This window comes from Rutidosis leptorrhynchoides, chromosome 8 (assembly GCF_046630445.1).
Source record: "Rutidosis leptorrhynchoides isolate AG116_Rl617_1_P2 chromosome 8, CSIRO_AGI_Rlap_v1, whole genome shotgun sequence".
NCBI lineage: Eukaryota > Viridiplantae > Streptophyta > Magnoliopsida > Asterales > Asteraceae > Rutidosis > Rutidosis leptorrhynchoides.
Window position 1 is genome coordinate 91,520,384 of NC_092340.1, and position 16,107 is coordinate 91,536,490.

At 35.9% G+C, this 16,107-nt stretch overlaps 2 protein-coding genes across 2 annotated transcripts; one reads left to right on the forward strand and one right to left on the reverse strand.

Moving 5' to 3' along the window:
* Nucleotides 1–3,637: 3,637 nt before the first annotated feature.
* Nucleotides 3,638–11,795, reverse strand: LOC139862333 (ABC transporter B family member 15-like). Its single transcript, XM_071850927.1, has 7 exons — nt 11,485–11,795; nt 11,339–11,393; nt 10,847–11,025; nt 10,299–10,756; nt 8,460–9,000; nt 5,606–6,502; nt 3,638–5,189 (listed from the first exon to the last, which is right to left on the reverse strand). Exons 1-7 carry the CDS (start codon nt 11,698–11,700, stop codon nt 3,822–3,824), a joined length of 3,714 nt encoding a protein of 1,237 aa, XP_071707028.1. The 5' UTR covers nt 11,701–11,795; the 3' UTR covers nt 3,638–3,821.
* A 1,216-nt stretch (nt 11,796–13,011) lies between these two features.
* On the forward strand, nt 13,012–13,655 carry LOC139863620 (uncharacterized). Its single transcript, XM_071852233.1, has 2 exons — nt 13,012–13,111; nt 13,285–13,655. Exons 1-2 carry the CDS (start codon nt 13,012–13,014, stop codon nt 13,653–13,655), a joined length of 471 nt encoding a protein of 156 aa, XP_071708334.1.
* Nucleotides 13,656–16,107: the final 2,452 nt, after the last annotated feature.

The window sequence follows — 16,107 nt, forward strand, 5'->3', positions numbered from 1 at the left end:
TTATTAACTGTTTTACAATATTTATATGCGTGAGTTTCATTTGCTCCCTTTTACTCATTACATTTTTGGGCTGAGAATACATGCACTGTTTTAATAACTGTTTTACAATATTTATATGCGTGAGTTTCATTATTCCCTTTTATATACATTTTTGGGCTGAGAATACATGCAAATGCTTTATTAACTGTTTTACTATTTTCTTTATATGCATGAGTTTCATTTGCCTTTTTACCCTTTATATTTTTGGGACTGAGAATACATGCGCTTTTATAAATGATTTACAAAATAGACACAAGTACGTGAAATTACATTCTATGGTTGAATTATCGAAATCGAATATGCCCCTTTTATTAAAGTCTGGTAATCTAAGAATTAGGGAACAGACACCCTAATTGACGCGAATCCTAAAGATAGATCTATCGGGCCCAACAAGCCCCATCCAAAGTACCGGATGCTTTAGTACTTCGAAATTTATATCATGTCCGAAGGAGGATCCCGGAATGATGGGGATATTCTTATATGCATATTGTGAATGTCGGTTACCAGGTGTTCAATCCATATGAATGATATTTTTGTCTCTATGCATGGGACGTTTATTTATGAGAATTGGAAATATGAAATCTTGTGGTCTATTAAAGTTATGAAATGATTGCGTATGATAAACTAATGAACTCACCGGCCTTTTGGTTGACACTTGAAAGCATGTTTATTCTCAGGTATGAAAGAAATCTTCCGCTGTGCATTTGCTCATATAACATGGAGTCGTTCATGGCATATAGAGGTCCGTTCATCGCAATGATACCAGATGTTATTGTATTCGTTCAGGAAAATTTAGACGGGGTATGACATTAATAGGCTAGGTTCTATGTGAGTTTGATCAAGGAAGAGTCTCATTAATTGAACATGGTAAAATCTATAAATGATGTTAATGTGAATTGATTGAATTCATTAGATCTTAGTTATTGATATTGTGAGATTGATATAACTATTTACTTAAAACTTTAAATAGCGACTTAAATTAAAAAAGAACAATCCTTGTCATTTGTTAAGCATTAAAGTAAACACTGTTCCTCTCATCTGGTTATTCGTTTAGTTTAGTTTAATTTCTTTTATTTTAGTTTAATTTAAAATTCAAACTCCACGATTACTTAGGATAATTATTAGTTTTTAGAGTCATAATTAAATTAACTGCTCTCTGTGAAACGAACTGTTATATTTACTTATTAATTACTATAAGATCCCCATTCAGTTGTCTCCAACCTCACTACTACACCTACTTCTCTACAACCTGATCAACTTAGTCACAACCTTCCCACAATCCTTAAATCTCCACATCACCAAATAATAATAATAACAACAACAACAACAACAACAACAACAACAACAACAACAACAACAACAACAACAAATCTCAATCTCACAAAAGTAGAGTATGGGGGAGGTAAGATGTAGACAAATTTTCCCCTATTCCTAGAATAAAGAGAAGTCATTTCTCCACCCAGAGTGAAACACCTCAAGAGTAGAGAAAATCATCTCTCTCAATTTTCTATGGATAGAGAGATTGCTTCCGAATGGACCTCCGCCCAATAAGTAGGTTAAAAAAAAAGTTTGAGACACCATGAAAATGGTAGAATCAAATTTCTATGAATTTTAAACATGCCTCAAGTTCAATTTAGGCTCTAAACAACAGTCAAAACGCTAATAAATCGAAGCTAGTTGCTGACTCAATTGATAGAGCCATTCTCCGCATCACCTCTTGAAGTGATTTAATGAACCGTGAGAACCTTTCTAAACCATCAGCCACAACTTTTGCTCGTGGGCATCTTGTACTACATTTTTTTATTGACTACCTTTTTTTTGGTAAAAATATTAATATGTATATATATAGCAGACCCGAAGATCCGATGGTACAACAGTGGGTAGATCGTGACGATCTGAACATAACTAGTCACAAACGACCAAAACACATTGACTCTCGCTCTGATCGTTCTAAACAATATGAACGACTAAAAACAACAGAGCGAATTCAATAAATTACAATTACAATACAATGAGATTACATAAAATCAAAACCACCAAGCCAAAGCCTACACATATACACATAAACCCGACCCGTAATCAATCCCGAATCAATACGCCGCAGAAACTGCAAATTCAACCCAATCACCGGGCAACCCAAGAACACCTAACTCTAGGCCTATTTACCGAAGTCAACTAAGTCAACAACACCGACAGCAACATCAAGCCCATAAGAAACTCAACGACGGGAAAAATGGAATGAACGAACCAAACTCGCGACAACCGATCAGATTCAAATGCGAAATCAACTCGTAAAGGAGCCAGTCATCTTCACCAATTTTCTAAGAACATTAACAAACCCCCAGACTCAAGTGGTCCAACAGCAGCCTCCGGCAGTCGTCAGCAACAACCGGCGACCACCCGCGACAACCAACCGCCACCAACTCCATTTAGAGTTACCAACGGCCACTAGGGACGACAATAACTAAACAGTCATCGTCAGCCACTACCGGTCGCTAGAAAACCACCAACGGCAGTTAGCGGTGGCCGCCGACCACATTCGACCACCTCCTTCAACCGCCGAGAACCAGTAGCAGCTGCTCTCAACCACTCTCGCAGATAGAAGTGCCGGAGAAGAAAGATGGTTGAAAAAACTAGATCTGAACAAAATTCTAGGTAGGGAGTGATTTGTTTTGAGAGAGATATTTTTAGACTTTTTATTGACTATCTAGGGCACTAGTGGCTTTGTCTATTAATTGAGTTGTTCAAATATTACACGAATCATAGCATTGCGATGTTTTGGTTTGCCCATTACGATTGCAGTCTTAAACGGGCCTTTACTTTTCGGCTGAACCTCGCTACCTTACGAAGTATTTGGGCTTTGGTTTGGACCCTTGCATATACTAATACCTTTGTCTTAGACAAGTTAGCATCCTGAATACTGATATAGGTTATTTTATCCATTGTAAAAATTGTACCCAAGTTGCATCACTCAATTAACTTTCAAAGGTTACGAAAATACCCTTAATTTAAGTGTCTTGGTAATTCTTAATAATTATAGGTTGCACCTTTTGAATAATCAAATACAAATTTAAAAAAAACAAAAAAAACAAAAAAAAAAGCTTATCATCAACATGTAAAAAAGACTTGTACATGTCAATAATCATGGTTAAAAATTAATATGAACCGCTACAAGTAACATATTAATTAATACACATTAATAATTAGAGTTGTCTAAAATCCAGTTGAAAAAGGAAATCCAATTAGAGATAAGCTGCTCATGAGGATCATGTTAAAAAAATCTATAAAATAATAAGATACTCCTACTACATTGTGAGGTGACCACTTTGACTAATAATATATGGTGGCGAATCTTTTGATGCAAAATCAAAGGTGTTCTGAATTTTTTTCGAAACAAATTATATTTAAATGGTACTTTAGTATTTTCTACATCTAAAAAGACATAATAAATCTTAAAAGTATATGAGGTCTTAAATTTAATGGTGTCTTACACAATTTGAAGTATACATGGTAATCAAAAATTTTAAATTAAGAGTATCATGAGACCGTTCTTATTTTAAATAACCAGATGAACGGTTTAACAAAAATTTTAAACTAGTATACTTCAAATAAACAGCAGTTAAACAAGACCTTCCAAATATATACCATGCTTAGATGTCACAATACACATCAAAATTTATGTTACATCAAGACGTGCAATCTTCCAAGTTAAAAAAGATCAATTCTCCACCAAATTTAGTGGATATATAGTATATAGTATATAGTATATATAGTATAGTTAGTTAATCATTAGACTTTTGAAGGCTAACCAACGAATAGTAAGCTCCACTTGGTCCTTTAGCTAACAATGAACCATGATTCCCTTTCTCAATCACCTTTCCCTTCTCCAACACCGCAATCGTGTCACAATTTTGTATCGTACTTAACCGGTGGGCCACCACAACGCTCGTTCGCCCCACCATCATTCGCTCTAGTGCATCTTGCACTAATTTCTCAGATTGACTATCTAATGCACTAGTGGCTTCATCTAGTAACAAAACTGCAGGGTTCTTCAATATAGCACGTGCTATCGCAATGCGTTGTTTTTGTCCTCCTGACAGCTGTACACCTCGATCACCACACCACGTATCGTACCCTTCTTGCAAGCAAGCTATAAAATCATGCGCGTTTGCTGCTTTCGCAGCTTCTAAGATCTCTGACTCCGTAACTTTTTCAGAAGCCCCGTATACAATGTTTTCACGTATCGTACCTGCGAATAACGCTGGCTCTTGGCTCACAAGTGCTATATATTTTCTAAGTGTCCTTAAATGGTATGACCTTATATCTCTTCCATCAACTTTCACCACACCTTTCAAAGGATCATAAAAACGCTCAATTAACCCGATTATGGTTGATTTCCCAGACCCACTTTGTCCCACCAACGCGGTTGATTTACCCGCTATAATATCAATCGAGAATCCTTTAAAGATCATGACGTCAGGACGAGCAGGATACGCAAAGTCAACATCGCGTAACTCTACATGACCGGTTATGATTTCAGGCTTTTTACCATCTTGGTCCTCTGGCTCTATCAACGTGTAACGGTCCAGTACAGCAAACACAGACTGCACTGAATCAGCCCCTTTGGCTAGATCGTTTGTCATGGTCCCAGCATCCGCTATGACCCTACCCGTGCTTACTAAGATCATAAATGTTTGGAAAAGCGATTTCGACGCCAGCTCACCTTTACTAATCAATTCCCCACCATACCAAAAGTCTAGGGCCCAAGTACAAGCCATAAGGGCTTGAGAAAACGCGAGCCCTAATCCAGCATACCAAGCTTGTTTGATGCTTTCACGCATTGGTTCTTTTTGGGCCTCTTCTAACATTTTGAGAATTCGTGATTGAGATGAAAAGGCGGTGACAGTGCGCAGATTTGTGACTGCTTCGGCTGCAAGCTTGCTGCTTTCATCTTGCGATTTCATGGCTTTTTGTGACATGTTCTTTAATAAAACTCGTTTGCAATAGAAGCATACAATGATAACCGGCTGGACCGCAATCATAACTAGTGCTAATCTCCATGCAATAACTAATCCCATGGTGCAAGCAATTGTCACCGCGGAAAATGTTTGTATTAGAAGAGCACTTCGATCACCCACTAACGATCGCACCTGCATAAACATTGCTGACATTGTTTCATCACTTGCACCTAAACAGCAACAATGCGTTTAAAATGTGTTCAATGTAAAAAAAGTATATAATTGTTTTATAGGTGTTTGGATATAATCTAAGGAGGATATTATAGAAAATTGACATGTGCTGAATGGTTAAGAGAGTATTTCAATTCTTATTAGCTTAGCACAAATTGTTGAATAGTTCAACACTATTTGTCATTCAAATGTCTCTAACAATGGCTCTGACTGATGAATGGCTAGATATCCAGCGCGCTGAATCATTCAATTACATTTAAAGACACCCTTAGAAAAACTATGTAAAACTTAAAGTTGAACATGTTTTCTATTTTTACATTTTTTCCTAAAAAGATGGCAAACACATTAAGCAACTCAACAGATATAGAAATACATACCACATTGGCGTCTTTAGCAAGTCTCGAACAAATGGCTCCGCTTGAATTTTCGTCCTGATCGAACCACCCAATCTCAAAAGTGAGTATCTTTGACAACATCCTCTCTCGGACTCTTTTCGTTAATTGTTCACCCATGGCTCCAAAGTTATAATGCTGAATGACATTGATTACCATGGAGAAAACAGCCAAACCAACAAAAATCAGAGAATAAATCCTCGTTTTACGCTTGATCTCATCATGATCCGTCAAGAAATACACCGAAATCACTGACCCTAATGCATAAGCATAAAGTGGCTGAATCGCACCAAACAGAACAGCCGATGTGCTCGCTAACAAAGCTTCCCTCCATTCAGGACTATTCATAGCCAAAAGTCTTTTAAAAGACGGTACCAGAAATTCTTGGTTAGTCTTCAAGTCAACATTTTCGAGTCCTCCATGGTTGACCGAGTTCGCGGAGCTTGACCGGCTGACTAATGATTGTCGACGGCTGCTCGTGTTATAAACATCGAACGTTGAGGTAACGGATGATGGTCCAGGTGTGTAGGGATTAATAGGTTCATCGTTTTTCTTGGTTTCTTGAAGCCGGACGAGTGATGTGTAAAATCCGTTGTCTAGCTGGATGAGGTCATCGTGGGACCCGGACTCGACCACCTGACCATCCTGGACTACTACGATTACATCTGCATTTCTGATGGTGGAAAGGCGGTGAGCTATGACGATGGTGGTTCGACCGATGGCTGCGTGATCAAGTGCTTCTTGAACGACTCGTTCTGATTCTGTGTCGAGTGCGCTTGTTGCCTCGTCTAAAAGAAGGATACGAGGCGATTTGATTATTGCACGAGCAATCGCGATTCTTTGCTTTTGTCCACCTGACATTTGAACTCCCCTTTCGCCAACCTGTTATTTACAACAAATTTTAAGCTAATTGAATTAGTTCATAATACAAACTTAGCTTATAATATGATTAATACATGCTTAAAGAGTAATGGTTCTCTATGTAACAAGCATGTGAGTAGGAGTCTGTTTATATAGAATCAGACACCCCTTTCCAAACAGAGGCAAATATGAAAACAGAGGTAAATTTAATAAAAAATAAACAGCCCATAAACGCTAGTACGAAAGTAACCCATCTAGCAATAGTTTACTGTTTAAATCTTATATATTTGACACTTTTATTTGTATATACAGAGGATGAGGATCTATATAAAAACAAAGTGTTAATTCTCTTTTAAATTCTGAATATGTGTTAAAGCTAACACAGGCTGAGAAAAAACTTGCAGAGACAGAATAAAACTAACACATGCTCAGTGTCTTTTTTTTTTTTTTTTTTTTTTTAAAAAAAACAATAAATAATTATCTATCTATATATCTAACAGATAAAACCATGTAGCACTATTCATCAATAGTAACCAGAGATATTTTCGTCATTTCACAACTTTTTTTTTTGTCTCCAACGATAAAAGAAGCAACTCTCTCATAAAAGAACCAACCCTTCAATGTTACCAAAAGATGTCGAAAAAAATTCTTTTTTACCAAAAAAATCAACTAACTTTTTTTTTTCCTTTTCTTACTCAACGATAAAGGAGGCAACTTTCATAAAAGGAACAACCCTTCAATACTACCAAAAGATGTCGAAAAACATTCTTTTTTACAAAATAGATCAACTAACTTTTAAAAAAAAAACAAACGCTAAAAGAAACAACTTTCACAAAAGGAACAACCCTTCAATTTTAGATGTCGAATTTTTTTTTTTTTTACAAAATAGATTAAAGACTTTTTTTTTTTTTAACTCGCATTCAAAACGGCGACGTGAGGGCTCCACAACTAGTGAGTTCTAATTAGATATATCACGTATATAGTATTAGTGAGATGTGCAGAATATATATTTTGGGAAGGGAGCTTCATGTGGGGAAATTTAACTAAATCTTAATTAGATTAGTATTTTGAAGGCAATTAATTAGTATAGTATTAGCATTAGCATTGTATTTATGATATGCGATTATACACATTAAAATAGTGTTCCTAGCTAGTTATATTCTATCATGTGGGGGAGGTTAAACCCAGTATCGTACCTTAGAGTTGACTATGTGAAAATCAAGAAGAATATATACATCATAGTATCTCAAACTATATTACTATATCTATTTGAAACTCGTGATTCAAAGTATGTGTCCCACCTTCCATGTTTATTTTATTAATTGTTAATTTTTACTTTATTTACAAAGGATCTTTCAACTAAAGGAACACAAATATACATAGTAGAAGTTACTATTGTACTTGTTATGCTTATCTACTTGTTATGCTTATCTTCTTTCAAACTTAATTCAATTGGTCACAAGAAACCAAGAAAATTAAGTGTTTCTTTACCCAATCACTTTTATATTATTTTAAAGAGTCAAGACACATGTCACTAGATCTTGTAACCATATCATCAACAGACTTTATATCACTTTATTATCATGTTAATAGTCTAAACGTATCAGATGTAACCTTGAAAAAGGATATTGTCTCATACAAACTATGGTAATATATTTCTTTTTAAATCTTTACAAACAAAACAGGACAATAAGTGTAGCTTTATTCAACAAACATGTTTATTGCAACATGTTAATCAGTCATTTTAACTTATTCTACTAACCCTTTTTCATCATAGGTGTCTCCAACGCATATGAAAAGTGTACATCGAACATGACATATTTTCTAGAAGACCGAAATTTAGAAAGGCCTATACAAATTTCAATTTATTTATATACAATGACATAATATCTTTTAGACAAAAAAAATTGAATTGGGGCTAAACGACCCATTTTGACACCTACAGATTTACAACGCGATAGAAAGATCGAAAACAGACCTGGGTGTCATAGCCTTGTGGTAACTGTGAGATGAAGCAATCAGCATTTGACGCCTTTGCGGCTTCAATCACTTGTTCGATCGTTGCATCTTCCTTGCCGAAAAGTATGTTTTCTTTTATAGTCGTCGCGAATAGAGCAGGCTCTTGACTCACCAACCCCATTTGTGACCTTAACCATTTAAGTTGAAGTTTATCAATACTTACACCATCTACACAAATATCACCTCCTTGAGGGTCGTAAAATCTTTGCAACAACGCAATAACTGTCGATTTACCGGACCCACTCCCACCCACCAACGCCACAGTCTTCCCGGCCGGAACTTTTAAGTTAAAATCTTTGAATATTATGGACTCTCGCCTTGACGGGTAAGCGAAAGTTACATTTTTAAATTCGACGTCGCCTGATACTTCTTGTAATATCTCCCCATCCATGTTGTCCGAGTCAATTTCTGGGACCCGCTTGATCACTTCCCGTATGCGTTGGCTAGCAGCCATTGCATCAGAAAAGTACTTGACGTTTGACAATCCAGAACCAAGTGATCTATCATTGTCATTATTTTATCATTATAAAATTGAAGTAATAAGAAAATAAGCAATTCAATGAGCTATCATCACCTTCACCTTTCACTTATATAACTAAGTCAAATACACCATTATTATTATTATTATTATGTCTTTCCTTTTACATTCATAATAAAAAATATAAAATTGCAACTTGATGTTGTCACCTTATGTCAAAATGCTTTTTCAAAGTAACCCAATTGATTTAGAGTGCTGGGAGTGGACGAGGTCACTTACCCCAGAGGGGGATTTAGAGTGTAAGGGAAGGGAAGAGGGGGGGTTTCGAAATTTTAGTGTAAAAATTTTGTACTTTGCCCCCGGTGAATTTTTATTTTTGCCCCAAAACCTATATATTTTGCCCCAACACCTTCAAATTTTGTCCAAAATTCTTCAAATTTTGCCCCCAAACCTTCAAATTTTACCCACAAATCTTCAAAATTTGCCTAAAAACTTCAATTTTTTGACCAAAAAACTCCATATTTTACTAAAAAATTGCTATGGTTTTAAAAAAAAAAAGTTCGCCCCCGGTGGAAAAAAATCCTGAATCCGCCACTGCTTACCCTGTCGGGTTACTCGTCGCAAGTCTCCCACTCCCCCACCCCGTCACTTCTTTGCGTCCCACCTAGGTCAGTCGTGTAGGCGACGGGTTTGCATTTGTTGAAATTTTTTTTTTTTTTTTTTTACTTTCTATATATACCCAACACATACACATACACAAACCACAAATCTCATTCACAAACACAAACACAAGCTTCGAAGTGAAAATTGAATCGTTTCGTATTGGTTTTTAATAAATAGGAATTGTAATGTTTTTTTTAGGAATTGTAATCTTTTTTTTAGGAATCGTAATGTTTTTTTTAGGAATTGTAATGTTTTATTTTTATTTTAATGGAAGTTATTTATATTTATGTTAATTTTTATAATTATATTCATTTATGTTATATTCATTTATAATTATATTCATTTATGTTATTTATATTTTTTTTAGGTCACCACTCCCCATTTTTTCTGGCCTGACATGCCAAGTGACCTCAGTCACCACTCCTAGTCAGTCACAACTCCTAGTGCTCTTAACAGATTTACTTTTCGTGTTCGGTCTATCCAGAAAAGAGAGTATTTTTAATTAGATTTAGGTTATCTTGTTATCATTTCTAACCCTTTTCCTTAGCTACCTCATCATATGCTGCTATTAACGTTTGAACTAGAAAATTAGACCCTCAATAACTAGACTATCTAGAGATAGTTAATGTGGTTAAATAAAATAAATAAAAATCTTACAATCCGCCAATGGCAATGGCAGCCCCAACAGCAAAAACGGTTCCTCCGCTAGCTCCATGGTACATTACCATCCGACTACCGTACCAAGACATGAAAGACCAAACAGCAAAAACGATACCGTTACTACCAATCGCCACTCCTTTAGCCAAACCCTGCTTTAAACCCAACTTCACAGTGTCTTCTAAAGCAGCAGAGTACTCTTCTAATGTCTTTTGTTCACCCACAAACGAATAAACCGTCCTTATCGATGAAATCGCCTGTTCTGCCACGTTACCAGCCTTATTGTATTCATCCCTAATCTTTCTTGCTAAGCTCATTAAAACCTTTCCATATATCAATCCAGGTATAACTAATAGTAAAATAAATGGAACTGCAACAATTGCTAGCCTCCATAATAATATAAATGCAACTATATATGCTCCCCCAAATATAGAAACATTCATCAAAAACATAGGCATCTGCATTTTTTGTTAACAATTTTATCAAAAGTTACAACGCGTTAATTATACTAAAAAAAAACAAAAATAAATTTTGAATCACAACTTTACCTTTTCACTGATGAATTCTTGAATCACAAGGCTATCGCTAGACACACTCGTTATAATCTCAGCTGTACTTGTTACATTCATATCGAAATACGCAACTTCTTGCCTTAAAACTGCTTTTAAATAAGTTGACCTTAATCTTGATGCCTGCCTCTCTGCTGTTCTTGCCCAACAATACCCCTCTGCAACATATTTTTTTAGTAACATATGCATTTTAGTACATCACTCTACAGCAAAAGTATAATAATGGCAATAATTGTAATTATTATTATTACTTTTCTTAAAGAGACCCAAAAAATCATGTGTATACTTTGAAAAGTTTGAAGCATATTCCTCAAAATGACAAAGTTTGAATAAGTTTTTTTTTTCTTCATTCTACCAGGATACTAAGATATCCGCAGTTTAACTGGGTTATCTTGTGGCGGTTTCCGACCCTGTTCCCTACACAAACCCAAGAATAAATTATAAAAGAATTTAAATTAAAGAGTAACTTACCAAGAAAACATGCCACCCATATTCCAATAGCCATGTAACAAAGATTAACAGCATTCTGAAAAAACAAAAGATTAAAATCATATGATTTTCACATACTTTAAAAAAGTTGGTAACTGAAAAAAAAAAAAAAGTAAATAAAAAAGTACCTGGTTCATTTTATCAATGAAAGAATCCACTGAAGAAGAAGAAGAGTTACCAATACTATTCATGATTTTACTGGTGATAAGTAACATCGTTGGCATCGAAATTCCGTCACCGATCGAACCCAAAATTCCAAGACCCATTAGTAACTTATCCACCCAATCAGCATGCATAAAAACCGATCTAAATGATCCATTACTGCTGCTGCTACTTCTGCCCATATCAAGTATCAACACAACACTTTTTATGAGGTTAGATCAATTAAAGAATTTGTTAAGGAGGCCCAGAAGAAACAGGGCAGGCAATAAATTCTTGTTATTATTTTAAGGTAAGGAGAGGAACGGGACTGGGTGTACGTATTTATATATGTACTGAATGAATGAATTATGAATATGAATGATTATGAATATGAATATGAATGAATGTACCTATTAGATAACTGAAAACTATGTTACCATGTGACGAGTTGTATGATAACTATGGTGTGGTTTCTTCACCCGAAAATAAGTGTTGACTATTTAGTTTTTGTAAGTAAAGTAGTGAATATAAAATTTGTTCGTCACTAATGACGATTCTCGTTAAAGCATCTCCAACTAATTATAGCAGTAATATAGTATGATTTTATTAATGTGTTGGATTCTGCAAAATTCCTAGTCTATTTGAAACATGTTTTTTTTTTTTTTTTTTTTTTTTTTTTTTTTTTTTGTAAGTAAGCAAGGAAATCCTAACGAGCACATTGACTCCTCCATAGAAGGTAAAACCTCGGGTAATCAAGCCCCCCGAGCGCAAGGAAACATGTATGTTGTGTATATGCAAATATATAATAACAGTATTTTTTTTTTTTGTTATATTGTTGAAAATGTATATATTATAGAGAAAGTTTGTTGATTAAGTAACTAGTATAGTACAGTACACTTGGTGGTTTTATTGTCATATAACTTAAAAAAAAAAAAACATTTGATAGGTAGCACAAAATGTACGTAGTTGCGTGAACGAAATTTGCTTCATAAAGTTGGTAACGAAGAGTGGGTGACTTTATCGTGATGGCCAATGTTAGATCCGTTTTGGAATACGATAAATATATTAACTAGATGGTTTTATTTACACAATTATAAATCAGACGTTGGAGTGACGCAGCTCCAACTTGCAACTTCCCCCTTAATATTACACTGCTCTGACCGATTTTCTATAGCTATTTACTCTATTTGTCTCATAAGAGCACGCGGTGTACCACATTTGTTTCGCCGTCGACTTAAACCGGCGCCGGAATTAACCGTCGGTTTAACACAGGGACAGCGTCGATCCCAATCTCGGTGTCACAAGGTCGACACCCCGACGCTGCAAATTTGACCGTTTCATTTTTTTTAATTTTTTGAAAACTAGCCGTTTATAATAAATTATATATCTTTTTCTTTTATAAATGCTCTTACAACTATTTTCTCACCATTTTCATTCAATATTCTCTCATTTTATTCACTGATCTATTCAATATCTAAACTATCCTTTTACTTATTTTTATGATTCATGAAACAATGTTGTCTTCTTCAAGTTCTTCCCACGACGATTTTACCAACTATACGTTCGACCTATTAGATGATGTTAATCTTTTTACCAATGATGATGAAAATGCAGGTCTTTACATACGCCGTGATCATTATGTTGCACATGATCATTTGATGGAAGATTATTTGACGAGGGTTACAAATATTATGATGAAAATTTTAAACCGCGAATTCAGATGCGGCGACGAATTTTTCTAAGAAATACAGATGATATTCTAAGGTACTCTCCAAATTCATTTTTAGATTGTTTCATCGAAGACAAGATTCACGTGGCAGATGGAGTATTAGTACACATTTCAAATTTGACAGGCGCACTACGTCAGCTTGCATACGATTATACACCGGATGCTTTGGATGAGTATTTGCAAATGTCAGGCCGGGAATCTCTGCAATGCATCATTGATTTGTATGAAAATGACTATCTGAGAGAGCTAACGTTGCATTACATTCAACGATTCTATGAGGCTCGTGAAGAGATCCATGGTTTTTCGAGAATAATGATAGATTGTATGCACTGGGCATGGGAAAAATGTACAGTTGCGTGGAGAGACCAATATATCCGAGGCGATCACACTTACCCAACTATTATGCTTGAAGTCGTTTGCCTCGTGTGATAATTGGATTTGGCATGCTTTTTTTTGGTGTGGCTGGCACAAACAATGGTAAATGTCTTATATACTAGTCCATTGTTCAACTCAATGCTTAATGAAGTCATGTCGGACATTCCTTATCATGCAAACGGTATAGAGTACAAAAGAAGTTACTGTTTAGAAAACGGGATCTATCCAACATGAGCATCATTTGTTAAGTCATTTTCAAGTGGCGTTGATGAAAAGCATTCTTATTTTCAAGGAAACAAGCTGATGCTCGCAAATATGTTGAAAGAACTTTTGAGATTCTACAGGGTCGTTGACATATTCTATAACAACCCGCAAGAGTTTACGAGATGAATCAAATGAGATGTCTTATGTATACGTGCATCATATTACACAACATCATTGGTTACAACGTTGTTGAAAAAGATCGGGTTTATGAGCCGGTTTAACATATACAATGTAAGTGAATCGAAAGTTGCAATGCTCGTTGTGACACCGCCATTTTTTTATACGTTGCAGAAGCATTATATTAATTGAAATATTCTCATTAAGACAAACTTGATAAATATACAAACCCAATGTGTAACACCGGTCATTTTTTTTTTTAAACACACAGCGGAAGACTTTATTTACAACCACAATATAAGTCACGTCATTACATTAATCCGTGTAATTACGTTTAAGTTTACACAACGGTGTTACGTTATTACAAAACATTATTTACACAAAAGTCCACATCAGAGTTGGGTCGTCAAACATGTCTTCTGCATCAATACCCATCCCATCTAGCAGTACCTAAACCTGCAAAGGGGGAAAACATGTGGGGGATTAGCGCACCGCTAAGTGAATGGAATCTATCTAACAGATATAGCTTAAGCCACACACAAGCTATATACTAACAACAACACTTGCTAACTACCAACTAGCATACAATAAGACAATACGAGGATCGGCGGCTTGTACGAGCACACGACTCCCAGCTGATCGGGCCTGAGTCTACCGATAGTCCCTGCTACTCAATTCACAGTATAGTTATCCAGATGCAGGGGGTGCATCGTTCACACTATACTCCACAATTAGTAGCCTATGGACCCAACCTCCCCTAGGCACGGTTGACCTCATACGGACTCTAACCTCTCCTAGGCACGGTCTCGAGTCCCCAGTCTCCCTAGGCCCGACTGGTGCCATTTACACAGTGTACACATAATTCACATACAACATCAGGCAAACGATATTATTCTATCATGGCAATTCCTACACTATGCATGGTAAAAGAGTCGACCACAGTAGCATGATATGCTACTTAAACTCTATCCGTAGATAGACCCACTCACCAATTACCAGCAACTACTCAGTTATTATTTCTGAGCTTCTTCCTTGTCCTTATCTCCCGAGAACAGCAAAAACCAAGTTAGAATAGTGTTCCCATCAAGATTAGACACACTGACAGCGAATTATAGCAAATTCATAAAAAAATGCGTCCGCTAAAATTTTCATGCTTAACACTTATGCACTTTCAAAATTCACTTTCAAAATTTACATCCTGAACACCAAAATATAAACGGGCAGCATAACAGCTAGAAAAAGGCACTTTGGTAAAACATTCTGCCTTGGACACACAGTCGGTCGACTGACACTGACAGTCGGTTGACTGTCTACACAACCGGTCGACTGACTTTATCAGTCGGTCGATTCACTTGGTATTACATCAATCGGCCGAAGGTAAATCTCAGTCGGTCGGTTCACTCAACAATCGGTCGGTTCAACCCTCAGTCGGTCGACTGTTGACTGACAGTCGGCCGACTGTGTTCATCTTCCTCAGAAACTGAACAAAGGCTACGGACTTCACGATGAAATCCTCAAATCTCGATCTAGAGCTCGTTTTAAACACCAAAATCGACCACAACTTGTTCACTACTTGTTATAGACTCAAAACCCACAACAATTTGACCATAACAACACTTAAATCACTTGTTTTGACACAAATTCAAGCTTTTTACAAAACTCACACAAAACCAAGAATTTAACAACGAATTGAACACAAAAACACATGTTACTTACCTTGATAGACTCAGTAATCTGTAAGAAACAAGATTGTATGAACAATTTGAGCTCTAGAACACAATTTAGGAATTAGGGTTTGAAGAGGTGGAAGTTAGGTACGGGAGTGAAGAATGAATTTTCTGGAAACATCACAAAATAAGCACGTCAAAGCTTATATATTTGTGTTAAACACAATACCCCATCGCACACGGGTATTTACCAGTTATCTGATATCTTTCGCACAGGATTAGGTAACCCAAACGAGGTCCAAATAAAATAAACAAACCTGTTCTGGGACCCTTGTCACAAACTGGACACAACACAAATATAATAAAACACTTATTAAATAATTAAAATAAAAAGCACTTAAGACTTAGCATAAACCCTAAGGGCAAAATAGTCCACTTACAACTAGCCCGGGTTTCAG

Coding starts and splice junctions, on each gene's coding strand:
- LOC139862333 (XM_071850927.1), bottom strand. CDS start 11,700: ATGGGCAGAAGTAGCAGCAGCAGTAATGGATCATTTAGATCGGTTTTT. Junction 9,001..10,298: donor GCCATTGCCATTGGCGGATT/GTAAGATTTTTA, acceptor TGACAATGATAG/ATCACTTGGTTCTGGATTGT. Junction 6,503..8,459: donor CACAAGGCTATGACACCCAG/GTCTGTTTTCGA, acceptor TGTAAATAACAG/GTTGGCGAAAGGGGAGTTCA.
- LOC139863620 (XM_071852233.1), top strand. CDS start 13,012: ATGTTGTCTTCTTCAAGTTCTTCCCACGACGATTTTACCAACTATACG. Junction 13,112..13,284: donor CAATGATGATGAAAATGCAG/GTCTTTACATAC, acceptor ATTCATTTTTAG/ATTGTTTCATCGAAGACAAG.